This window comes from Hyla sarda, chromosome 4 (genome assembly GCF_029499605.1).
Source record: "Hyla sarda isolate aHylSar1 chromosome 4, aHylSar1.hap1, whole genome shotgun sequence".
NCBI classification, from domain to species: Eukaryota; Metazoa; Chordata; class Amphibia; order Anura; family Hylidae; genus Hyla; species Hyla sarda.
In genome coordinates, this window is record NC_079192.1 from 195,103,419 (window position 1) to 195,130,806 (window position 27,388).

The window sequence follows — 27,388 nt, forward strand, 5'->3', positions numbered from 1 at the left end:
CATTATAATAAAGGCCTTATGGGAATTATCAATATAGAGCTCAGAAAAAGCCTTAAAAAGGGTATTCAAGAGAAGCAACACAGTATAGTTCTATAAGAAAAGAACTTCCTGTGGAGCATAGAGCAGCTGATAAGTACTAGAAGCCATTTACAAATCTGTTTAACTTTCTGGCACCAGTTGAACATTTTATTTTTTCCACCTGAGTACCCCTTTAAATGCAGTGGGTCATACCTGTACAGAAGGCCCATTTAATTGTGGATAGATGTAGCAGTGCATAATGTAACTACTTTCCATATTTAATAACATACATGCATCTTTTCTGCTCAGTCAAGTAATAATAGAAAAGCATTAGCAGAACTTAATGATATAAGAAGCAATAATCAAAATGCCAAGTTGACCAGTGATATCTTGTGACTGTATATGTTGAAACAATGTTATCAACTTAAAGTTATTTATCTCTATTTGTTATGATCTCTTTTATTAAAGCGCTATTCCAAGTTAATACAGGTATCCCCTATTCACAGGATAGGGGGAAAGTGACATTTTGTTGGGGATCCAATCACTGAGACTTCCTGGCAATCCAGAGAAGGGGACAAATGATTTGTTTTGGAATTGAACAATGAGTTGTGCATTAATTGTCTGTCTCTGCAATCCTCGGCCTAAAATGGACAGAGATGTCAGCAGAGAGCACTGTGCTCGTGATTCAGCAGACAGCTCTGTGTTCCAAAAAGAAAAGAATTTCCTCTGTAGTATTCAGCAGCTAATAAGTACTGGAAGGATTACGATTTTTTTAATGGAAGTAATTTACAAATCTATTTAACTTTCTGGCACCAGTTGATAAAAAAAAAAAAAAAAAAAAAAAAAAATGTTTTCCGCCGGAGTACCCCTTTAACTGTATAATTATTGCAAAAAGTCAAAGTCTGTGTAATTCTGGGTTCAAGGTCAAACATTACTATACTTTAGTGAAAGATCTGTCTAGGTTGTTTTACAGTGATCCTCTAACTTTTTTGAAAGTTTTTTTAGTACATAGCAACAAATGCCGTTGCAATGTCATGAGCTGCCATAAATCTGTCTAGTAAATGTAAATCTGTAAGGCATTGTACGATCCTAGACACATGTTGGGCATGGCTCTTTAACATAGTGCTCTTATGTCATGTGCCTAAACCCCTAGCAGTCCATGTTGGTGAGAATTTAGGGACCTATCTGCTAAAAGTTGTAGTTTGCAGCATTTAGTTTGCAGCATATGTATGTTACCTTATTCCATATACTTCATAATGAACGGTTCCCTAAAATCCATAGAACTGTGAAGTACATAGGTAAGACCTATTTTAAATATATTCCTAGATTCAACTTTTCAGCATATTAAAGATATTAGTTATTTGTGTTGTTTGCTGGATGGTATGCAAAGGGAATTCACCAATGCAGGTGTCTTCAGAACTAGAATATTCATATCCTTAAAACTTGCATAACGCAAGCAGGTGTTGTCAAATCCACTTTGATTAGATTTATTCCTTTGCTGCTCCAAGAATTAGTTGGATTACCATTTTCTGCCAGTACATAATTTTATTTTAGTTTTTCTAGTTAGGCAGAAGACACCCTTATGGTGCTTATACAGTGTCCTGTGTACATTGTTTGCACCACAACAAAAGCTACTGTAGCATAAAACTGTCACTGTACAATAAGTGCACAATAGAACACGTGCAAATAATGGTAACCTTCAAAAAGAATAAATCTGAAAAGGATTTGTCTTTTTTCTGTTTCTTTCAATTACAGTTTTTCTTACTCTGGTCTAATGCACAATTGTATACAGACATTCTGGTATCCACCATTTTCCTGGCACTCATACACTACTGTTCCGTAATGCATGGAAAGATTTCCCTTATATAACATTATATTTTATTTTCAGTTATTCCTACTATAAACACTACTTATTATGTCCATGTGTAATGAACTGTTTTAGTTCTATTGATATTGCTGCAAAAACAACATAAAATGAAAAACTGGAACAACTGACGACTCTTACTTTATTCTTCCATTTTATTATCTTAACAGGGCACTTTACAGAAATTTGTGGATGACTTGTTTGAAACCATATTTAGCACAGCACATAGAGGCAGTGCTCTACCTCTTGCCATCAAATATATGTTCGATTTCCTGGATGAGCAAGCAGACAAGCATAATATTCATGATCCCCATGTGCGACACACCTGGAAGAGCAATTGGTAAGAAAGAAAATGCAATGATGAATAGATTGATAGATAGACAGATAGATAGATAATAGATAGAAAGATAATAGATAGATATGAAATAGATAGATATGAAATATATAGATAGATATGATAGATAGATAGATAGAGAGATAGATAGAGAGATAGATAGAGAGATAGATATGAGATAGATAAGTAGATAGATAGATAGATAGATATGAAATAGATAGGTAGTAGATAAGATAGATAGATAGATATGAGATAGATAGATATGATAGATAGATAGATATGAGATAGATAGTAGATATGAGATAGATAGATAGATAGTAGATATGATAGATAGATAGATAGATAGTAGATATGATAGATAGATAAGTAGATAGATAGATATGAGATAGATAGATATGAAATAGATAGGTAGTAGATAAGATAGATAGATATGACATAGATAGATAGATAGATAGATATGAGATAGATAGATAGTAGATATGAGATAGATAAATAGATAGATAATAGATTGATATGAAATAGATAGTAGATATGATAAATAGACAAAAAGCATTAACACTTGAAAGGGCTCATTCAGGGCTGTATGTACAACTTATGCTGCCCAAGACACCTGAATACGTTCCCATTAAAGGCCAGTTTTCACTTACCAATAATGATCGGCAAACCTCCTATAATTCACTCATTTTTGGAGTCTCATTTTTAGATTTAGCCTTACATCTATCTGGCACATGCGTATCTAGCAGTACTTTTCTATGCAACAGGCACATTCCTATCAAACAGTACAGGAGTAACTTTTTTGTTTATAGCATTGTTTATAAACATTTTGTAAACATATTGATTCATTTACAATTGTTTTAAACATATATTTACTTACAAGCATATGATATGGCTGGGGATGGGGAGCTTGCGATTTGTTAGCTTCTATTAAGTTATGCAAGATCTACATCTCGCTGACACTCAGCCAGCACCAGTCACTTGGTGATTGTGGGTGACAGCGTATTTTCTCCTATGATCAAGGGTTGGGTGAAGCCTGGATTGCCGGCTCATTGATGAGGAGGTCTGTAAGAAGTGACTCCAAGTTAATTTAATCTGATTGCGAGGAGATCATTTCTTCATTTCCTTTCTCCCCTCCCTCCACCCCTTTAAATAAACCTCCTGTTCATTTAGCCTGAGTGGCTGCAATCAGTTTGAGATTAAAAGCGCAGATAATGTTAATAATATGCTAATGCTTCATTAGTCAGACACTTATTGGTGCCCAGGCTGTGTGTACATGTCACTGCTGTGTACAGATCCAGCTCAGTGTCACCGGGGACAGGAAGAATCCCACACGCCTAGACTACTGCTTGTGCTTATTAGCTCTACACTACAGATCTGAAAGGTCCCTGATAATAATAGTTTATAGCAACAGGTTGGATGGTAGGATGCGACTGTAAGGTCTTGTGGTTCATATATTATGCAGATCTGAGCTAAAATACATAATGCATTGTAGGGATTTCTTTTGACTAATACATGTATCGGCCAGTGTGATATTTTATAAATGCAATGCTGGCAACATCAGCTGTGTTTGATGGATTAAATTAAAAAAAATGTATGTATATATCTATTAGGTAAATGTCCACCTTTTAACACCATATAGAGAACAGAGTACATTTTATGCAGATGCCTTTCTTAATATTTATGTATAAGAGTTAGGGCTCAATTTTTCTGGTGCAGAGCTCAAAATGCACCGCATAGACAATCAGTTAAATGATCAAATTCTGAGCTTGAGGAGGCAGCGTCATACTGTTATACATTGAACTCCATAATAACACAGTAGGCAGGAAGCTACTAAGCTCCCTCTATTTTTGGCTGCAGGCAGCAAGAACGTAATTCTATGTCTAAATCAGAAAAAAAAAACAGAGCTTTACTATATCAGCTCAGAATTCTAGACTTATTAAATACAGAAAAGAGAGTGCCATTCAAGAAAGATGTAGAGACCAATGTGATCCAAAGAAGCCGGGGTCTCTGGTCACGGATATTGCAGGGGGTCCCATCAGTCGGACAGCCCCCCCCCTCCCCCCCCCCCAATCAGCTACTTATCCCCATCTTGTGTAGAGGGGAAAAGTTAATTAGATTGTTAGATCTGTGATTTTCATTTTTCTTCAAAGCTGGTACATGTACAAATGTCCAGTGTATTAATAAAATAGCTACCCTCCTCCCACCTGCTGCATCCCTGCTTATACATTAAGGCTGTGTTCACACACAATATTCTGGGATTCATTCTGAGATGTAAAACATCTAAAAACATCTATTTCCCCATCTTTTGAATTTATTTTCTGTCTGACCACAGTGCTCTCTGCTGACACCTCTGTCCATGTCAGGAACTGTCCAGAGTAGGAGCAAATTCCCATAGCAAACCTCTCCTGCTATGGACAGTTTCTGACATGGACAGAGGTGTCAGCAGAGAGCACTGTGGTTGTGACAGAAAAGAAATTCAACAAGAAAATAACTTCCTCTGGAACATACAGCAGCTGATAAGTACTGGAAAAGTTAAGATTTTTAAATAGAAGTAAATTACAAATCTGTTTAACATTCTGCTACCAGTTGATTTAAAAACAAATGTAATCTGTGTGAAATTATATGCTAAGGGTTGTGTTGTTTCTGTGTTAGAATTTAAATGCAACCTTTTCAGCCTTTTTTAATCATTTTTTTTGGGCCACACCTGGTTTGCAAATTTAATATTAACATTTGTTGTAGCTCATAAAATGGATGGAAAAATAGTTAAAAAATATGGACAAAAAATTGGTCCAAATGCAAAATATGGAGCAAAAAATTCGAAATGCCAAAAAATGTCTGAAAGTTTGCCTGTAAAGCAAAACAGAGATGACAGCACAGAGGGCCAGAATAGTGTTCAAGCTGTGTTCTTTATTGTATTCTCCATAAGGTGCAACATTTCAGCAATAATGCCTTTCTCAAGTACAACATAAGTGGTATACAGACTTCTATATATAAACACATCTTAGATATTATTTGATAAAAGAAAACAAGTGTATATAATCATCTATATCACAGCTTATGGGGATTGGAATAAAAAACCTAGCCTGAACATTATTTCGGGCCTCTGTCTGTCATGTGACCTTGACTGTATGGTTACATGTGGTTCTGGATCGGCATACTAGTGCTGTCTTCTTGCTTTGATCCCTATAAAATATATATATATATATATATTTTTGAAGCTCAAGACTGCCTGGTTTTGCCCAAAACAACCAATCACAGCTCAGCTTTCATATCTTAACAAGCTCTGGTACAATGAAAGCTGAGCTGTGATTGGTTTTTATAAGCAAAACCAGATTGTTTTGGTTTCAGCTGAATTGATAAATCTGGGCCAATGTGTGTACGTAGCCTTATAATGAGTATTTCTCTCTACAAGCACTGGTAGAAATGTTCAAAGCAAGTTTACTACACACATAAAGTACATGTTTATATTTAATATACACCTAAAGAAAAGATTACATTGTTATTGATTACTGTTCACATTTGGCAATATTTTATTTATATCTTTTTTTTTTTTTTCATGGCAGCTTACCATTGAGGTTCTGGGTCAATGTCATCAAAAACCCCCAGTTTGTCTTTGACATCCACAAGAATAGCATTACAGATGCTTGTCTTTCCGTGGTGGCACAGACATTTATGGACTCATGCTCAACTTCAGAGCACCGCTTAGGGAAAGACTCACCTTCAAACAAACTCCTTTATGCCAAGGACATCCCAAGTTATAAAAACTGGGTAGAAAGGTGAGTTGTAGACAGTGAAGATGCATTTAACTAATACCAAGATAATGTTCATTGCTTTCTAAATATGGAAGTATTCTTGTTCATAAATTTTATAAACCATCAGTGCTTCTACCTAGTGCAATGGTGCACGGAACGAACTTCGCTATGTGCTGGATGACTGGTGGTGCGGCGCGGAGGATCGTGACGTCACGGTCACGCTCCCTCAATGCAATTCTATGGGCGTGGCCGTGATGTCACAAGCGGGGCACAGTCGTAATGTTACCAGCCTCTGGTGCTGCACCCGACACTCTGAACGAACGCCAGGTGCAGCAGGGAGATCGTGGGGGTCCTGCCGCTGGGAACCCCCGTGATCTCCCTGTTGCATCTGGCATTCGTATAGAGCGTCGGGTGCAGTGCTAGAGGCTCGTGATATCATGACCGCGCCCCGCTCGGAAGTCACGGTCACGCCCCCTCAAAGCAATCCTTTGGATAGGGGATAAGATGTCTAGGGGCGGAGTACCCCTTTAAGGTCTGTGTATAGCATGTTGTAGTCTCATGTATTCCTGAATTACACTGCCATGCCTAAAGATCTATTAAAAGGATGTACCTCTTTGACATATGTTGTGAACTTCTGGTTTAAGATAACATAATGATAACCCATTTGCCCTTCTTTTCTTGTATGCCTAATACATTGCGAATGCTGAGAACATTTGGTGCTGTGTCAAGCATGTTGGCACATACCATTTCTAGTGAGTGCAGTGTCATTTTTAGTTCAGCAAGTCTATAACATGTATGGATTTATTCCATACATTTAGATTTAAGGTTCTTAATACGCAGGGGAAAAAGTTTTAGCAAAGCTCGGTGACTTTTCATTTAATATGGAATTCACATCTGGCGGTTATTATGTCTTACATTGAAAGAGAAAAGAGGGATTTTTCTAGCTGCTGTGCTTCCACCTGTAGCAGCTATCGCAGTATTAAACTACGGCCCACTAATTCCGCATTGGACTTATTGATGTTGTGTCTTCCAGAATAATAATGAATTCCTAGACTTCTGATTAAATGAGTTCCTAGACTTCTGATTGCTAAATGAGCATTTATGAATCATGTTAGTATTCTACAGTTTACATAGGAGATTTATACTAGTTTTGGGTATCCATATGGCTTAAAGAAGACGAGTCTTCTCACCCAAGGATTAACACTGACACCAACCTTTTATTGATTGTTGTGTTCTTATTGTTGGTCTTTTTTCTTTGTTTGTTTTTTCATTTGTTGCTTCTATTTTTCCACAATCATATAGTTACTTTTGTGGCTAGGTATGTTATAAATGAGTCAAATAAAAAAATCTTGTTAAAATAAAAATATTAGGGTAACAGGATTTATGCAGGTGAAATTTTTAATTTAGAAGCAATAAGGTTTTTTTTCCCTCTGGTATGGGGCAATCAGCCTCATAAGTTTTTTTTTTTTTTTTTTTTTTTTTACTCTGGATCAACACAGTAGAGTTAGGCAATCCAAATTAAGAGAATCAGTTTGGTCGGCACTACCTCTGTTCAGACCTTGCACATGGATAATTGGACGACAACACCCCTTTGCTCCCTTGGAAACACGTTTATACGGAATGTTAGCAAGTGAGTACTCTGCTTTAAGAAATTAAAGATGGCACTCACCTCTCTCTGAGAGGTCACGACTTAGCACCCTGGAAGGTGTGAAACGGCCTGTTGGCCATCTGTATCCTAGACCATTTACAGCAAAATAAAAGATTTATTCACATTACCTGTGGTGAGTGCCATCTTCAATTTCATCAAGCACTGTAGAGTTAGGATCTGATCACCTATGACTATCCTGTTGAAACATTGGCTTTTTTTCCCCTCTCAAATAGATCCATTAATGGATCCATTGGTTTTCAATGGGGACATCCTTCATCAAACATGTTTCCATCAGAATATGTTATAAATGAGTCAAATAAAAAAATCTTGTTAAAATAAAAATATTAGGGTAACAGGATTTATGCAGGTGAAATTTTTAATTTAGAAGCAATAAGGTTTTTTTTCCCTCTGGTATGGGGCAATCAGCCTCATAAGTTTTTTTTTTTTTTTTTTTTTTTTTACTCTGGATCAACACAGTAGAGTTAGGCAATCCAAATTAAGAGAATCAGTTTGGTCGGCACTACCTCTGTTCAGACCTTGCACATGGATAATTGGACGACAACACCCCTTTGCTCCCTTGGAAACACGTTTATACGGAATGTTAGCAAGTGAGTACTCTGCTTTAAGAAATTAAAGATGGCACTCACCTCTCTCTGAGAGGTCACGACTTAGCACCCTGGAAGGTGTGAAACGGCCTGTTGGCCATCTGTATCCTAGACCATTTACAGCAAAATAAAAGATTTATTCACATTACCTGTGGTGAGTGCCATCTTCAATTTCATCAAGCACTGTAGAGTTAGGATCTGATCACCTATGACTATCCTGTTGAAACATTGGCTTTTTTTCCCCTCTCAAATAGATCCATTAATGGATCCATTGGTTTTCAATGGGGACATCCTTCATCAAACATGTTTCCATCAGAATATGTTATAAATGAGTCAAATAAAAAAATCTTGTTAAAATAAAAATATTAGGGTAACAGGATTTATGCAGGTGAAATTTTTAATTTAGAAGCAATAAGGTTTTTTTTCCCTCTGGTATGGGGCAATCAGCCTCATAAGTTTTTTTTTTTTTTTTTTACTCTGGATCAACACAGTAGAGTTAGGCAATCCAAATTAAGAGAATCAGTTTGGTCGGCACTACCTCTGTTCAGACCTTGCACATGGATAATTGGACGACAACACCCCTTTGCTCCCTTGGAAACACGTTTATACGGAATGTTAGCAAGTGAGTACTCTGCTTTAAGAAATTAAAGATGGCACTCACCTCTCTCTGAGAGGTCACGACTTAGCACCCTGGAAGGTGTGAAACGGCCTGTTGGCCATCTGTATCCTAGACCATTTACAGCAAAATAAAAGATTTATTCACATTACCTGTGGTGAGTGCCATCTTCAATTTCATCAAGCACTGTAGAGTTAGGATCTGATCACCTATGACTATCCTGTTGAAACATTGGCTTTTTTTCCCCTCTCAAATAGATCCATTAATGGATCCATTGGTTTTCAATGGGGACATCCTTCATCAAACATGTTTCCATCAGAATACATTTTTTTTTCTTTCTTTTCTACTGAAGAGACAAAGGCTGTATCATTGTTTTCTCCTTTGGCAATCTATGGCAACGTGATGCTGCAGGATAAGCGCATCATATTGCTCCATTCTGTTTGGCATCCATTTGTTCTCATCAAAACTTGCAGTTGCCATTAACAACGCTACAGAAGGTAGTTTTTCTTTTTTTGCAACAGATCCATAAAAAATAAATAAAAAAAATGAACAGCTGACCTTAAAAAGCTTCCTGCTGCTTCCTATAAAAAAAACATGATTTGAACCTAGCCTTAGATTGAACCTTGTCTTTTGTCAACTTTATCAACTATGTAACTGGGTGGTCTCCACTGTCCAGTGTCAAGGGGGCCTAAACATTAGCCTCTCTGACAATGTCTAGCTTGTGCTGACAATATAAAAACAGCTCTAGAAGCATGATCTTGTTAAACGTATTCCATAGGAAATAGTAAAAAAAATTATCTGCACTCAAGGGGCCACAATAATTGATTACCTTTTAAGAGGCATGACAGATTCTTTTGAAAGGTTTGTCTTCAGACCTATGAATGACTGCTGATGCTTTGTGATATGGCATCACATGGTTCCAGGTTCAAATGTTGTTAAACTCAACCTGACTGCATCTGTATAGACACATGTAGCAAAATATTTACCGTATTTTTCGCCGTATAGGACATCCAGGGTGACAAGCGGTGATGGATCCGGAGCGGCGGGGACACATGAGTATTACCTCCTATACCAGTGGTCTTCAAACTGCAGACCTCCAGATGTTGCAAAACTACAACTCCTGGCATGCCCGGACAGCCAACGGCTGTCCGGGCATGCCGGGAGTTGTAGTTTTGCAACATCTGGAGGTCCGCAAGTTGAAGATCACTGTCCTATACTTTACATTGTATTTGGTTCAGAATCTTTTTTTTCTAGATTTTCCTCTTTTAAAATTGGGTGCGTCTTATATGCCGGAGCGTCTTATATGGTGAAAAATACGGTAATAGTTGCACTTTAACCCCTTAACGACGCAGGACGTATATTTACGTCCTGCGCCGGCTCCCGCGATATGAAGCGGGATCGCGCCGCGATCCCGCATCATATCGCGTGGGTCCCGGCGCTAATCAACGGCCGGGACCCGCGGCTAATACCACACATCGCCGATCGCGGCGATGTGCGGTATTAACCCTTTAGAAGCGGCGGTCAAAGCTGACCGCCGCTTCTAAAGTGAAAGTGAAAGTGACCCGGCTGCTCAGTCGGGCTGTTCGGGACCGCCGCGGTGAAATCGCGGCGTCCCGAACAGCTGATCGGACACCGGGAGGGCTCTTACCTTCCTCCCCGGTGTCCGATCGACGAATGACTGCTCCGTGCCTGAGATCCAGGCAGGAGCAGTCAAGCGCCGATAATGCTGATCACAGGCGTGTTAATGCACGCCAGTGATCAGCATTAGAGATCAGTGTGTGCAGTGTTATAGGTCCCTATGGGACCTATAACACTGCAAAAAAAATGTTAAAAAAAAGTGTTAATAAAGGTCATTTAACCCCTTCCCTAATAAAAGTTTGAATCACCCCCCTTTTCCCATAAAAAAAATAAAACAGTGTAAAAAAAATAAAAAATAAACATATGTGGTATCGCCGCGTGCGTAAATGTCCGAACTATAAAAATATATCATTAATTAAGCCGTACGGTCAATGGCGTACGCGCAAAAAAATTCCAAAGTCCAAAAAAGCGTATTTTGGTCACTTTTTATATCATTAAAAAATGAATAAAAAGTGATCAAAAAGTCCGATCAAAACAAAAATCATACCGATAAAAACTTCAGATCACGGCGCAAAAAATGAGTCCTCATACCACCCCATACATGGAAAAATAAAAAAGTTATAGGGGTCAGAAGATGACATTTTTAAACGTATAAATTTTCCTGCATGTAGTTATGATTTTTTCCAGAAGTGCGACAAAATCAAACCTATATAAGTAGGGTATCATTTTAACCGTATGGACCTACAGAATAATGATAAGGTGTAATTTTTACCGAAATATGCACTGCGTAGAAACGAAAGCCCCCAAAAGTTACAAAATGGCGTTTTTTTTTCGATTTTGTCGCACAATGATTTTTTTTTCCGTTTCGCCGTGCATTTTTGGGTAAAATGACTAATTTCACTGCAAAGTAGAATTGGCGACGCAAAAAATAAGCCATAATATGGATTTTTAGGTGGAAAATTGAAAGGGTTATGATTTTTTAAAGGTAAGGAGGAAAAAACGAAAGTGCAAAAACGGAAAAACCCTGAGTCCTTAAGGGGTTAAAATATGCCAGTGGTTACATTCCACATTTATCTGAATTAAATGTTGATTAAGATCTCAAAATGCTATCAAGTAATACACTTCTATGGAATATACTTTACTCATTATTTAGCGAGTCCATGTCCAGTAGAACTTGTTAGGTTTTTACACTGTACTCAGCAGGTATCACAGTTATGTCTACAGGACACCTGTCAGCTATTCTAGTATCAGACTTCTGCTCCTAATTATAAAATCATGTATCATGTTGCTGACTTCTTTGGTGCACAGAATGTCAGAATGAAGAAATTAAATATGTAAATTATTGAGTCTAATTAACTAGTTGACAGCGAAGCACAGATGTGAATGGCAATGACTGATTGCCTTCATCATACTACGTCCGCTTATACTGGAATTACATGAGGGATGAAGGACATGGAGAATACAGCATTCCTTAATGAGTCAGAAGATGTGAATCTTTAGGGAATAAAATAAAAATGAATCCCTAATACCCAAGGATACCACTGAGATCCCTTTTATCTACTGTTGACAGTTTCAAAATGAATGCAAATGTATCAAGTGAAAGAAAACAAAACACATCTTCATTCCTATGTAGGTAACCAAGTGATCACGAGAGGTTATATAGAAACCTACTACTCTTTATGTGACTCCTCAAAATAAATCCCATGACAGCTGTGAAGTACTTACCAAAATGGGGTGCCTCAAAACTTGTACAATATAGGAGTCTACTAAAGTTAATAGTAAACCATAAGAAAATCACTTTATAGTCACAAAAGTGAATACTGACAATTTTATAAATAGGGTGTACTTATTATAAATAGACATCATGGCTCTGTAAGCAAAATTATGTTTTCTGGGTTCCTTAAGTATGTATAATATTAAAGGTGTAATCCTGTGTATCATTTGCACACTAAAAGGGTATATGATAAACGTTTTAACATAATTTTCAATACTTCCGGCATAAAAATAAAATTTTTATCATTGTATGTTTCCATGTATCCCCTTGGTTCTGCAGCTAAACTGAGCTGCCAGTGGTAGGCTGTTGACAGAATCAGTCTCCTTCATCCTCTGGAAGCTGACAATATAGCCTTACTTTAGTCCTACTTCTAATTCAGTCCTGAGAGCTATTATACCATGCTGCTGCATAAGCTGTGATCTCTTCCTGTCAAGCAGGGCAGAAAGCATGGCAGGAAAAGAGGATCCCTCTTCAGAGAACTAGCTGTGAGGACAGTAAATAAACATGCATGTCCTTCAGCCTTCACATAGGTGGATGTGTACATGCATGCATAATTTGCACCTTTGGTGGGACCTAACTATATAAGAGTCATAAGTCTTTATTGAATCAAAATTTTAACAGCATAAAAACAGCAAATTAATTTTTTTATGATCTATGGAATAAATATGATATTTAATGTTAATGTTAGGACAATCCTATTAATATGCATTTCGGATGTTATTCTTTTTCCAGGTACTATTCTGACATTGCCAAAATGCCAGCTATCAGTGACCAAGATATGAATGCTTACTTGGCAGAGCAATCGCGTATGCACATGAATGAGTTCAACACCATGAGTGCACTCTCAGAGATCTACTCATATGTTGGAAAGTATAGTGAAGAGGTAAGTACCTGCACACATAGTTTACTTACTTTAGTTATGCTATTTATCCCTCTTTGTGTTACTTTTAGTAACATAGTATACATAGACTATAAGTTAATGACTCTTAAAATTAGCTAAATATTTACCTTAGTGATCACATTTTAGTACATGTATCTTTATATAATTACTGTTTATTTTTATTTTTACTTATGAGAACGCACCAAATTCTGGAATAATTTGTGACAAAATCTACCTCACATGACTTCTGCCACATTTTTATCAGTTTTAGACTCTATTTTCCAGTGTCTGATAAAGGGGTGGGCCTTTGGATAAAGGGAAAGGTCTCAGTAAAAAATAAAAAAGCATGGCTCGATTTGCACTGCCATGTGTGCAAGAATTTCGGCACAAGATTCTGGTGCTGTTTAAGCCCACTAAGTTTACACAATCTAATTAGTTTTTGTAAATCTGGACAAAAGTGTGGCAAAAACAGACAGTCCTAAACCAAAACTGACATATCACAACTGGTGTACACTATTTATGCCCCCCTCCCCCCCATATGGTTCTTTTTGGACTTGGTGTTAACAACAGTAAGCAGTTGAACAACCTGAAAACTTAAAATAAAGCGTTTACAAAGCTGCTTGGCTATAACCAATCACCTGAGATACTTTTTTTCTAGTCTAGTATTAAGGAGGTATTTTTATTTTCAAAAAAACAGCGCCACACCTGTCCTCAGGATGTGAGTGGTATTACAACTTAGCTCTGTGGACTTTAACAGAACTGAACTGCAATACCACACACACACAACCTGAGGACAGGTCTAAGGCTGTTTTTGGAAAAGAACAGGTGTTTATCTAATCCTAGATAACATCTTTTAACATGTCAGATTACCTCTTTTGGCTATTTGCCCAGTGGACTGCCTCGTATTTAGTTGTGTTATTTGTTTTTTTATTTAAATTCTTGTGTTTAGTGCATTTAGCTAACAGCTATTGGAAATATCATAGCTTAATGTAGATGACAGCTTTATCCAACGCATTGGCTGATCTGAGAGCGCTAACACAGGAGATCAGTGTATAGAGCGTCTGTTATTGGTTAACTTTGAATTTGGAAAGAAAGAAACGCTTATGAAGTGATGCCAGCTCTGTGATGAGTATAGCATCTGAGACTGACACAGAACATCTGGGGAGTCATCGACATATCAACAAAGAAATTAAGAAAACATATGGACCCTATTCAGAAATAAACTTGGATACATACTGATAAAGAGACACATGCACAAATAGTACATATTGTATGCTTTATGATAATGATTCCCTGGATACTAAGTAATTTATATGGTGCGATGATTTCCTGTACAGCCTGCAAAGTCAAATCTAACTTGAGAGTTTTAATCCCTGAGCATTAATGGCTTTCAGTGCTTTATGGCAGGATACATCTCATTGCACAACACATCTCATTGCTCGGCCCATCTCAAATCTAGCAGGAAATTCTTCATTCTAATTAAAAACTTACTTAATTATTGGCTGAGGGAAATTAATTGGCTGCTGGTATCAGTTGCCAGCTCCACAGCTGAGAATCGTTGAGCAAAATGCATAGTTTCACTTTGCGTATAGCATCCTTTTCTCTTCCAAGGCGATGTCTGCATCTATAAATGATGTTGGGTAAGTATGGTTATGCTGCAGTGATCGGCGAGTTTTTTTTTTTTTTGTAACTATTTTTAAAGATAAGGATTCCTCTGGTTAAACATGTAATTTGTGGATGTTAATGGCGATTTAAGAATGAGTTAGTAATTCCTGTTGTGACTTTAAGGCTGTGATCACATGTTATAGATGTGTTGCAGTACCATCATAGTACCAATGGGATTTTGCTGCTTTTCCAAAAGCAGAACTAAAAGACTAAAGCAATGTGTAAACAAGGCGAATCCCAGCATATTCAATTTCAGCAGTATATAGGGTTTAACACTTGAACTAGTAAAGTGTTTCAGGTCCAAAGTGACCCATGCCTTTTTAGTAATTTTGCCATTGGTGGTGTAACGGCCCTAACTTTGTTATATATTGGGGTACACACACATTGTTTGCACACACACATTGTTTGCTTTGGTAAACCAGTTCTGCAGGCATTTTTTTTTTTGCTTTAGTTTTGCTTATGTGGTACATATTTATCATACTATCACAGGGGGTTGATAAATTTGGAGCACATAAGCAAAACAAAAATGTTGCAGCTGAGACTTTTGTGAGATTTTTTTTGAGACTTTTTAAATTTGCTCGCATAAATTCATGACCACTGCAAAGTAAACACTGAAATTTGCTTTGGTAAGGATGTTTGTAACTTTTTGCTTATTCACAAAAGTCACACAAAAAAAGTTCTTAGGCCCACATGCAACTTTTTGCACGCTCCGAGTGCGCAAAAAAAAAAAAAAAGGAACTAAATACCTTGATAAATGTCCTCCTCTGTGTTTAATTTTAGGGGAATTTGTCATCAGAGAACAAGGACTGATTCAAATTAAAGGTCACAACAGTAAATAGATAAAACAAGATCAAGCCAATGATAATAGGGGATATCGCAGTTCTCTTTCTTCTTCCCCTGTACGATGACAAAGCATGTCTAGAAAACTTTTCTATAGATATGAATGGGTCCGTTCCAGCCCAATGTCTCATGCTGCTGTAAAGCATCACACTAAATGCTGTAAATTATGGCTGTCCCATAATAATGAACAAAAAATATAGAAACAAATAAATAAAAAATTACTAATTAGAAAATAGTAACAGATTAGAAAAAAGAACATGTTTCTGTGGCTCTAATCAGTTAAAATATGATTTATTTATTTTTTTATAAAAGAGAATCTACAAGCTGTAATTCCCATTCCAGACTGGAACGGTTAGATAGCTGTTAAGGCAAGGAGACACATGGCCTATTTTATATCAGTTTGTGCTTCTATAAGGTAGGAAAATGATAGAATATTATGCAAAGAGTCAAAAAAAACTTCTCAAGCCCCTGAAATGCTGGGAGCTGGAAAACCTCCTCGCCCCCCCCCCCCCCCCCCCTTAACAGTCAGCTGGAAGCCAAGCCCTGTTTCCAAATTTGACACTGGAACAAAGTTCTCATGCACAGCACAGGTTGACATTTGCAAACAAGCTTGGTGCTAGAAGCTGAGCCCTGACCGTCTAATAAACAGATTAATAGTTGTGGTGCAGAAATGAGCAAAGTTTGAGTTTAGCCTTACCAGAGTAAAAGAAACCTTAGACCAGAGCTGAAAAATTGATCGCTTGTAATGATGGGAGTCCATGGGGCCTAGACATTTTAGCTCAGAAGTTTTTGATAGCAAACTTGGTTACATCATAAAGATGATATACTCAGGATAAAGTGTGGGTATGATCAACATTAAAGGAGTTCTGTAGTGAAATATAACTTATCCCCTATCGAAAGGATAGGGGATAAGTTATAGATTGCGGGGGGTTCGACTGCTGGGACCCCCCCTGGCAGTCTGCTGGAAGGGGGCGTGCTGAGCCGCACAGAGCCGCAAACAACATGCTCCCTCCAAGAATCCCATAGAGATACATAGAGGGGGCATGTCAGTCGTCGCTTCCTGCAAGGGGGGGGGGGGGGTCGGAACGGTCGCCTTCGGAAAACTGCCAGGGCCCCGTTCAGGAGATTGAAGGGGGTCCCAGTGGTTGGACCCCCCCCCCCCCCCCCCGCAATCTATAGCTTCTACCCTATCCTTTGGATAGAGGATAAGTTATGTTTCACTGCACTACTCCTTTAAATAATGATGATTACTTCTGATGTTGTTATAATACAAGACTTGCTATAGCTACTGTCATACAGTATATCAGCTTCAGTGACATCGCTATAAACTTGAATTCTAATTTTTTGAAAACTTCATAAACAAAAAAAATTGGTCTATTCCATTGTTGACGTGTTAATTATAAAGCAATAACTGCTAAGCTATCACATCGTGTAACAATCTAATTAGAAATGACACTGCAGAAAGCTTGCTTTTTTATGTTTCGATTCATAGAGTGTAACCATTGTTATGACCACACAATCTGAGTGACAAAATAAGAAAACAGCAATGAAAGCTGCACATGCTAGGAAATAATATTGAGGGTTTAATTAATATTTTGTAGATCTTTTGTGAATTAAAGAGCCTTGCAGTTTTCCAAAAATATAATTATAACTTTTAGTGTATTTTTTTTTTACTAATTTGAATACAAACATCTGCTAGTATTTTGTCTTGTTTATATTTGGTGTTTGAAGATGCATTTTGCAGACATCTACCCGTAAAGCGTTTTGATTGCTTACATTTACTCCTTTTCCCACTGCACGGAGTACTGCAGGAGTTGTTTGAAAGCTTCTATCTGGGTGTTGATGAATTAATTTCATTACAACTAGGTCACTGCATTTCTTCTCTATCTCTTTTTGAACCACTTGTGCTCCCTTTTGAAAGCATTGCTGTCTGCTCCTGCCAGACATTTGCCACAAAATAATTAGTCATTACACACTGCGCTTTTCACTGGTTGATATCGCCCCAAATCCTAATTGGTTTTTTGAGAAGAGAAGAAAACTTGCTTAAGTTAATGATACAACTTGCAGGCTTGTGATTTATTTCTTAACAAATGGCAGACGATTTTCGTGTGCTAGACAAACATTCTAAGAAGCCTAGTCTTTCAGTTTGGCTCTGTCAATAGGATTATTAACAACATTTTTCGTTTACATTCTTTAATAAAAAGTATTGCTTTGCCCTTTGAATTCTAGATCTTCCAAGGTAATGTGTTGTGCCTTGCATTGTCCAAACAACACTAGTGCCCGGCTCATTAGGTGCAACTCTTTTGTAATTCCCTGACAAAAAGCAGAAATCGTGAAAACAATGATGCAATAACACCTGAAGTATACTAGATAATTGCAGGACATTTCAAGTCATTTACAAAGCCTTGCAAAATAAGTCAACAGCAATGAAAGCTGCACATGCTAGGAAATAATATTGAGGGTTTAACTAATATTTAACTCGAAGTATACTAGAAAATTGGAAAGACACTGTGATAAAATATAACTTTTAATCCGGTATCATTTTATCAACATGCAGTATTTTTGTAAAAAGATTTAAAAAAAAGCTGTAGCATCAAAAGCCTGCTATCATATTAGTAATCAAAACTTCCGCCCTATGGGGCACAGATAGAAGTCTAAAACAGCATCTAGACACTTAGCTGATGCCTAATATTAGATGTCTGCTCAGTCTCGTCTGTGGAGAGGGCAGTCCTTGGCTGATGATGGCATTCACCAGCCTACCAATTTAACACTGCATGACCAGTGATAAGGGGATTATCTAGTAACAGAAGCGTATTTGTTTATTTATTTATTTATTTATTTATTTATTATTATTTTTCTTTTTGTATTGTGGTCCACTCAATGCAATGCAAATATTTTGTTCTGCACAGGGTCATTGGGATTTAATTACATTAATGGGGGTATAGATACATTACTATTTACAACCGACTTGAGAGAACCAATTCAACACAGGGCCCAGGCCAGAATGACTTTACTAAAAGACAGATAGATCTTTGCACTATGAGTTCTCTGCCATAGCTATTTTAAAAGTGCTTACTTCTTGTGCTATTTGCTTTACAAACAAAACCAATTTATAGACATCAGGTAAATGAAGAAATGTCCAGCACTTCAACAGCCTAATGTGAAGCTACCATATTTAACACATCATAAAAGCATATACATCACCAGAGGACAAGTCATCAGTTGACAGGTTTTGGGTTTCCCCATTAATTATTGACTAAAAATATACACATACAGAGAAAATGTTGAAAAACAGAAGAAGGGGCACCTCATAAAGTAGGGCAATCATTTGTGTCACATAGACGAAAATGTAGGGGGTGCTCACGTGGGGGGGGGGGGGGGGGAGTTGTGCTGCAAATAAGCCACGACCACACTAAACAACAAATAAATACACTCCAGGGTAATCCAACTTAGAAAGAGAAAGACAGACTGATCCTCTGGTCGGCTGCTGTGGGTATAAATAACATCCTCCAGCTCTGTGATGTCATCATGGAGGGGTAGAAGGGGACTCCAGTAGCAACTCCATGCCCAAGAGGCTTAAGACAGTGCTTGAAAATAATGGTGGCCACACAAAATATTTACACTTTGGGCTCAATGTGGACATTTCCACTTAGAGGGTGTACCCATTTTTGCTCCCAGGGTGTGTTGATTTATTTTGATGGGACACAACATTATCTACTGTTATACAGGCTGCGCACTCACTGTTTTACATTGTAGCAGAGTGTAATTTATTTAGTGATGTCACATGAAAAGATATAATAAAATATTTACACAAATATGATAGGTGTACTCACTTATGTGAGATACTGTATTTTTATAAATTTGCTTTACCTCTCACACCTCTGTACATATATTAAAATGTGTATATATCTTCTTGTTACAGATTTTAACAGCTTTAGATCAAGATGACCAAGCTGGAAAGCAAAAACTTGCCTACAAATTAGAACAAGTCATTGCCCTGATGAGTATAGACAGCTGAAAACTGTTCTTCCAGGTTACCCTGGAAGGGATAAACCAAGCCGTGCCTCAGTCAAGATTGTCATCTTTACCAAGTGCAAGTTCGGATTGGCTGGACGCAGGGTCTTCTGCTTCCTCTTCTTCCTTCTATGAACCTCATGGATAATACAAAATGTCCAGTGGATTAAAGGAGGTCATACAGTGTGGAAAACATTGGGATACAAAAACATACTAGTTAAGACCTCTGCTTACAGATAAACTATTACGCTATCCAGTATGGACAGCTAGAGGGTCTAACATGCTGTGCTGCTGCTTGTGTCTTCTTTCCCTGCCATCATTTGGTATGGATGGAATGTGAACTTAGTATTAATTCATTTTAAACCATAAAAAATGGAATCCTTCTTTGGCAGAAAAAAGGCATTATTGATATCCCAGCTACATGACTCACATGATGTCTTCAAGTTAACCTTCAACGTGGAGCATTAAACAAGTACATGCAAAAGTCCTTTAATCTATCAGAGGCCATTAGAAGAAAGAAGTTATTCAACTTTCCTTGTCATTTTCTCCATTCAAACAACCCAAATAAGTTTTTGTCCTGCAAACTCTTTAATACTTCTGCTTTATTTCAATGTTCCCAAGAAACTAAAATTGTTTGATAAAATCAAGCATAAAGCAACAAAAAGATCACGCAGATGGCTTTCAATATGCATTCTAATGACTTATCAGCTAGGTATAAGAAAACATCATACTTCAGATCCCGGTTTCATCTGAACATTACATTTACGTATATCTTGAATCTTCATTAGAAAAGACAAACAACAATAGTTTTCTTACTGTTAAAGGTGCACCATCTTATGTTCCAGGTATTAAAATTGGTTGGTTTAAGTGAAATCCTCACATTCCAAATGGTACAATCAAAGCTTCCAGGTCAATTGCCTGTATTGTAGAATGATAATAAAAGGTTATATACTAAGAAGGCTTATTCTAAAAATACAGGATGAAATTGAATGTATGTATGTTTGAGCTCTTGGATCTATTGTTTTACATACAGGCAATGTGAAGCTTATAAAAGATCTAGGTAATTAGCACAATTCACTTTAGACCCAAGATGTAATGTACTATAGGAGAAAACTAGAATCCATTTAGGCTTGGGAAAGCCATTTTCATTCATTCAATCTTGGGAGGATTAGACATGTTCTTGAAGGTTTGAAAAATAAAAGCTTGTTTTGAAACTGCCATTTGGAAAAAAGGAGCACAAACATACTATAGTCATGCAAAAAAATAAAAATAGAAAATCAGCACAATTTTTATTTGGAATGAAAAAAGAGAATGTCACCAATTGAAAAGGTTAGCATTGCCTGTGAATGCAACCAGCATAAGTGACAAGTAGCTACTCATTTTAAGGCTATTGCTTTGAAATTCCAGGTTATTCCAACTTTTTTCCAAGGTTACTCTAACTTGTTTTGTAATTTTGCAGGATTTACAGTTCAGTATTTTACAAAGTGAAACTGTACTTTTTCGTTGTTGGACAGTAGTAATGCATACAAATCTTCCTATTCTGTAAGCATATTTTTTTTTATACTAATAAAATATATACAGCTTATTTACAGGCATACACTAGAATGAATTTAATTTGGAACAAGCTGGAAAATGATACAAAACAATTGGTTTATGTCTATTTTTGTTGAGAGCACTTAATCCCTTATGCACCTTATTTGAACTCTTCATAGCATTTGCTTTGAATTGATGGTTACTGAACTATAAATGCTATTTAACTGGACTTAAAGGTTTGGCTGGCTACTGCATTTACCAAGGGGAAGAAGAAGCATCACACTCAAAGAATTGTAGACAAAACCAAAGGTTATGGTGACACAACATTGTCACATCTCAAAGGCTTTCTTCTCATCCTAGTGAGGATAATGATGGAAAGGACAAACCAGTATGCATTTGTGTCTGCTCCAGTCCCGATATCTCGCATGAAATGTAGGAAGATGATACGTAAACAATTGGATTTGCACAGCTGTACAGAAAGAATACAAATAGACCACTATGCTATCTAATTCATTCAATCTTTATTTCTATGGTACATATTTTTTCCATTTTTTTTTTTCAAAAAAAGGCAACCTCAGACAATTCAAATATATATAAAAACAGAACAAAAAGAAGATAAGTACATATAGAAAAATGTAACTTTTCGTGTTGATCATTGTGAGCTTCAAAGCTGCCTGTCTTTATTTTCTTTACCTCTTCCTGTTTTCTTATTCTAAACTTCTTGCCTTGAGAATTGCCAGATTTGTGCTGTGAATGTGTAGGGTCTTGGCCCTGGAGTTCCAGAGGAACATACCTTAGCTTTCAGGGGCTTTTTTTCCTTTTTAGTTTTAAATTTTTTTTTCCCTTAAAACTGAAAATAGCGCATGTCAATACAGTTAATTCTGAAAGAAAACTAAAGCCTTGCTGATGATGTGGATGTGGTTTCCATTTTCTTCCCTTTTAAGTTCCTTCCTTTTTTTTATTCGTCTGCCTGAGAGCATTGATCTGAGTGGTTTGTCATGTGACTATATTCAATGTTAAGGTGGAAACTTTATCAAAGTCTTTAAAATAGAAAAGGTTTATAAAATGACTATGTAGTGTCGGTGAACCAGTTTAATGCTAGTTTCCATAAACCTGCTGCTTCAAATTCAGCCTTAATACAGATAAAGTTATAAGGCTTATGAAGAAATACAAGGGTTGAGGTCCTAATCCAGACTACTTAAAAAATACATTAGCTCCACTGGCATTGTTAAAAAAAAAAAAATCAAGACAATTCCACTCTTTCCCGCGTAGGGGACCATTGAAGCCTTTTGTACAAAAATAGAGACTGAGTGGACCTCAAAGCAGGGAAAATGAAAAAGTATTCGCTATTGTATTTCCTGGTCATAAAACTAACGTTTTAATTCAAGAGCTTCAAAGTCCTTTTCAATTAAAAAGAAAAGTTGGTTTTCACTAAGGATTCAGACAAGGAGATTTACCATTCACTAAAGGTAAAATAAAAATATATCTAATATTTTTAAAATAAAATACCTCCTTTGATCAAAATTGTATTTAGCTTCAGCAAGTTTAAAATCTGGTATCCGTGTCATATATCATAATGCCTCAAAATGTTCAATAGGTTTATTCTGTGCATGTAGAAACAATAATCTATCTAAAAACTGTCCAAAAGCTGCAGTGGATAGAATAATTCTGCCAAAAACTATATCCGTTTCATCAATTTATAGTGATGCCAGCAGTGAATAAGGTGTAAAGAAAAAGTATTCCAGCAGCACGAATATTGTATTAGTATTTCTTTATAGAGGTATCAGGATGCATGTCAACAGTCCAAAACTGGCAGCCATATACATACAAATAGAAGATCCAACAGGATCGAGCAAAGTAAAGTTTCACATCTTTATTAGTAACCCAACACAGGGCATGCACAACGTCTTGACTGCAGTAAATCTTTGTCAAGCATGTGCTTGTAAAAGACCCACTGCGGTAAAGATGTTGCACATGCTCTGTATTGGCATGCTAATAAAGATGTGAAACTTTACTAAATTGGATGCTGTTAAATGTACCATTGAGTGAATAAGGTGTAAGTCTGATTGAATCATTATAATTTAAAAGGGTCTTCCAGGGTTTTATATTTACTAATATCCTTAGTTTAAGTAATCAATGCAAGAAGATCCCAGAATCCACACAATAAATAAATGAAAGAGTTAACAGTATGCCATGGCTTCTCTGTTGCAGAACTGACACAGTGTCAAACACATTCGTGTCCCTGTATCTAATACCAAAGTTGAAATACATTTACAAGTGTGAATGGGCTATTATACTATATGTAGCTAGATAACAATTGCCTATCCTGAGAATATGTCCTCAAGTTAAAATCCAAGAAAACCCTTTAAAATGGGTTCTCCCATAATGATGGCATTCACCAATCCACAGAATAAGTAATAAGTATCCGACTGGAGGGTGTCTGACTGCTGGTACCCTCAATGATCACAAGAACAGGGAGCCTGAGTGCCCCTGTTTAAATAGGCCAGTGGTCAGGTATGCACACTGCCAATCAATTCAGATTATATGGGACTGAAATAACTAGGCACTCTGCTCAGCTTTTTAGTGCAGTCCAATAGACATTGAATAGAATGCATTCTCAATGACTGCTCCATTTAAAAAGAGACACTTGGGACCTTTGTTCTCATGATTGGTTAGCATTTGATCCCCACTGATCATCAGAATAAAGAGTCTGTATCAAGAACTTCTAAACTATCCTGTGGTAAGGTGTTAAATTGTCTTCTTTGGGAAACCCCTTTAATATTACTGGCTGCTTTGATCACTAATAGAAGGGGTATTCCAGGATTTTTTTTATTTGACTATGCTACGGGGGCTGTAAAGTTAGTGTAGTTCATAATATTATGTCTGTACCTGTGTGTGACATTTTTCTCACAATTCTTATGTGATTTTCACCCCAATATTTATTTTTAACAGCATACAAAATGACTGTTGTCTCAGATTTTTCCCAGGTTGCAATGTGGCCGAGACCTGATTCACTAGTCAGCTGATGACAGGGAACTTGTCTGCTTCAAAGGTTGGAGTGATCGTTTGGTGGGAGGGAGATCAATTTGCAACTAATGCAACAGCTGTAGGCCCCCTGATTGAAATCCCACAGGTCTTTTGAATGGATGCAGCTCATTAATATTTCAATGGGTGGGGTGGCTGATGCGTGGGAGAGAGGAAAATGGAATTATGGAATTTGTAGGCAAAAAAGAAAACTCAAACAGGAAATACGAGTTCACAAAAAGCTAGGCACAGTATTATGGTAATCTCACAACATAGCTATTTAGCCCCCTTTAGATCCTAAGCATGTCCATTATTGTCCGCCAGGTACATACTAAAATCTCCTTTTGGTGGATAACCCCTTTAATGCAAGTAGTAAGTATTTATAAATACTGACAACAGAAATAGACCATTGCCCCTCTCATTTTGTCCTTCTTTTATACGATACATAAGCCACAATACAAAATGAAGCTACAAGTAGGCCGTTCAATAACAGTAGCAATTTTTTTCTAAATCATGCACAGTTAAATCAAATGTATAGAGGCAATGAAAATGTATTATAAAGATGCTAGGTTTTACATCTGAAGACTACAGTATATGGTCAATGTAAAAGCAAAGTGGGAAAATGCTAAAGCATTAGTAACTTTTACTAATCTTAAAATGAACAAAATAGATCTTTACTGAATAGACCCCTTGTGTATGTATGTGTATACTCAAAGTTAACATTTTTTGGCTATATACCATCGTTCAGTGTCACAGTTGCTTAAATAATATTATAATTAATTAGTTAAAATAGATAAAAGTATAATATTTCTAATTGAACATAGACTGTACATATGTATTCAAATAAAATATTGGAATAAATAAATTATGATGTATAAATAGAAGCTATTCTCAAATGTTTGATGCAGAGCATTGGACATCACTTTGGGAATACAGACTACTACATTTTGTGTGATCATACTATTAACTTGTTTAACCTCTTAAGGAGGCAGGGCGTACCTGTACGTCCTGCGACCAGTGTATAACGCGGCGTCACGCCATGACTCCGCGTCATAGTGGGCCAGTCCCGGCGGCTAAGGAAAGCCGGGACCCTGCCGCGCACTATTAACCCTTTAGATGTGGCGATCAAAGTTGATCTCTGCGTCTAAAGTTGAAAAAATTGCATCCCGGCAGCTCAGTCGGGCTGATCAGGAACATTGCGGTGAAACCTTATCAGCCTTTGGCACGTCCGATCAGCAATTGACTTTTCCATGCCTGAGATCCAAGCAGAGGAAGTCAAGCCCCCATAACACTGTTAATCCGCTTGTAGTTCTATGCCGTTGATCAGTGTTAGAAATCAATGTAATGCATGTTATAGCCCCCAGCAGGGGCTATAACATAGCAAAAAAAAGTGGGGGGAAAAGTGACTAATGAAGAATTAACCCCTTCTCTAATAAATGTAAGAATCACCCCCCTTTTCCCATTTTCAAAAAAAACTAACTGTGTAAATAAAAATAAACTTATGTGGTATCGCCACGTGCATAAATATCCAACCTATAAAAATATATTGTTTTTTAAACCTCAGGTCAATGGTGTACATGCCAAAAAAATTCCAAAGTCCAAAATAGCGCATTTTTGGTCACTTTTTATAGCACAAAAATGATACCAATAAAAACTTCAGATCGTGGCGCAAAAAAATTAGCCCTAATACCGGCCCATACGCGGAAAAATAAAAAGGTATAGCGGTCAGAAGATAACAATTTTGGACATATTCATTTTCATGCATGTATTTATGATTTTTGTCTAGAGGTAAGACAAAATCAAGTCTATAAAAGTAGGGTATCATTTTAAACACTTAAACACATGGACCTACAGAATAAAGAAAAGGTGTCATTTTTACCCAAAAAAAAGCACTGCCTAGGAACGGAACCTCCCAAAAGTTACAAAATTGAATTTTCTCTTCAGTAGAATTGATGGTGCAAAAAAAAAAAAAGGCATAATAAGAAAATTTAGGTGCAACATTGAAAGAGTTATGATTTTTAAAAGTAAGGAGGAAAAAAAATGAAAGTACAAAAACGGAAAAACCCTGCATCCTTAAGGGGTTATTGGATCTAATGGATGTCTAGAGTTACAAAGAAAAATTAAGTTTTTTTGTTTGTTTTTTTGTCCAGAAGTGGTGGTTCTCCTATTCATGGGTTGTGTCTGTTACTGCAGCTCATCCTTATTAAGTCACAATACTTCAATACCACAAAAATGTGTTTGTCTTTTGTGCTCAGTTTGAGATCAGTCTTCTAAGTGTCTTCCAGGTTCATAGGTGGCTAAACAAAGAAAAAAAATCCCAAAGTTAATATTAACGACAAAAAAATATTTTAAATGCTTCTATTAAATTTCGTAGTCTTCCTATCATATTATATTAAATCTAAATATTATTGAATTGGCAGTGTAAGATGCCTTCATTTCCAGTACTCAGTAGAAAGTAATGTATTGTACAGAAATTCTGAAAAACTGAACTTGCAAATTATCTATGCAAGAAAAAATCTCTTTCTGACCAGGAATTCTAAAGAATACTTTTCATGGCAACAAATCCTTTGGCAACAATAAGTTTTTGATAAAGTTTCCACCTATATAATCATATCTTTAGAGCCCAGTGTTACTGAGAGCCTCAAAGAGATAAAAATGCATAATAGAAAGGAGGTTTTTATTATCCTAGATATAATATTTAAATTGGAAAAAAGAGTTGTAACTTGGTAAAGGCAAGCTTCTGTAACTTTGTTATAATTAATTGTATACCTGTGTATGTAAATATAATGCATTCCTATTTTGCAGTCCAAAACAAACGGGAAAAAAAACTATTTGTAATATAGAATAAAGTTTATTTAAAAAAATATGTTATTTTTTGTTATTTGGATTATTCTACTTGATGATGTAATGTGATAAACTATTTAGAAATTACAGTGTTATGCCTATGGTGGGGTCTAAGGGGGCACAGAAATTTTCTCTAAATCCCTGTCATGTACTAGCCTCCCAGTTCAAGGAAATACAGTAAATCCGCCCCCACCCCCCCACACACACATTCAAGATGGCTAGCACAATGTGTTCATATTAAAATCTACACAAGGTTACATCCAAAAAGGAAACTAATTTCCCCAGTAACCGACTAACACATTTGGAACCTATGAAGGTTCCAAACCCCTTCCCACAAAGTGACACTTTGAGTACACGGTGAGTACCAGCTGCTATCCACTGCAATTATAGGCTATAATCGGT

At 36.8% G+C, this 27,388-nt stretch overlaps 1 protein-coding gene across 5 annotated transcripts in view; it reads left to right on the forward strand.

The window, feature by feature from the left end:
* PLXNA4 (plexin A4) overlaps positions 1 to 27,008 on the forward strand; it is an 821,522-nt gene extending 794,514 nt beyond the window's left edge. For all 5 annotated transcript variants that reach the window (XM_056573183.1, XM_056573186.1, XM_056573184.1 and 2 more), the window contains 4 exons: positions 2,053 to 2,222; positions 5,777 to 5,989; positions 12,919 to 13,069; positions 19,494 to 27,008. In XM_056573183.1, the coding sequence (XP_056429158.1) occupies positions 2,053 to 2,222; positions 5,777 to 5,989; positions 12,919 to 13,069; positions 19,494 to 19,589 (630 nt within the window). In that variant the 3' untranslated portion in view covers positions 19,590 to 27,008. The remainder of the gene's footprint in view (positions 1 to 2,052; positions 2,223 to 5,776; positions 5,990 to 12,918; positions 13,070 to 19,493) is intronic.
* The last annotated feature ends 380 nt before the right edge of the window (positions 27,009 to 27,388 follow it).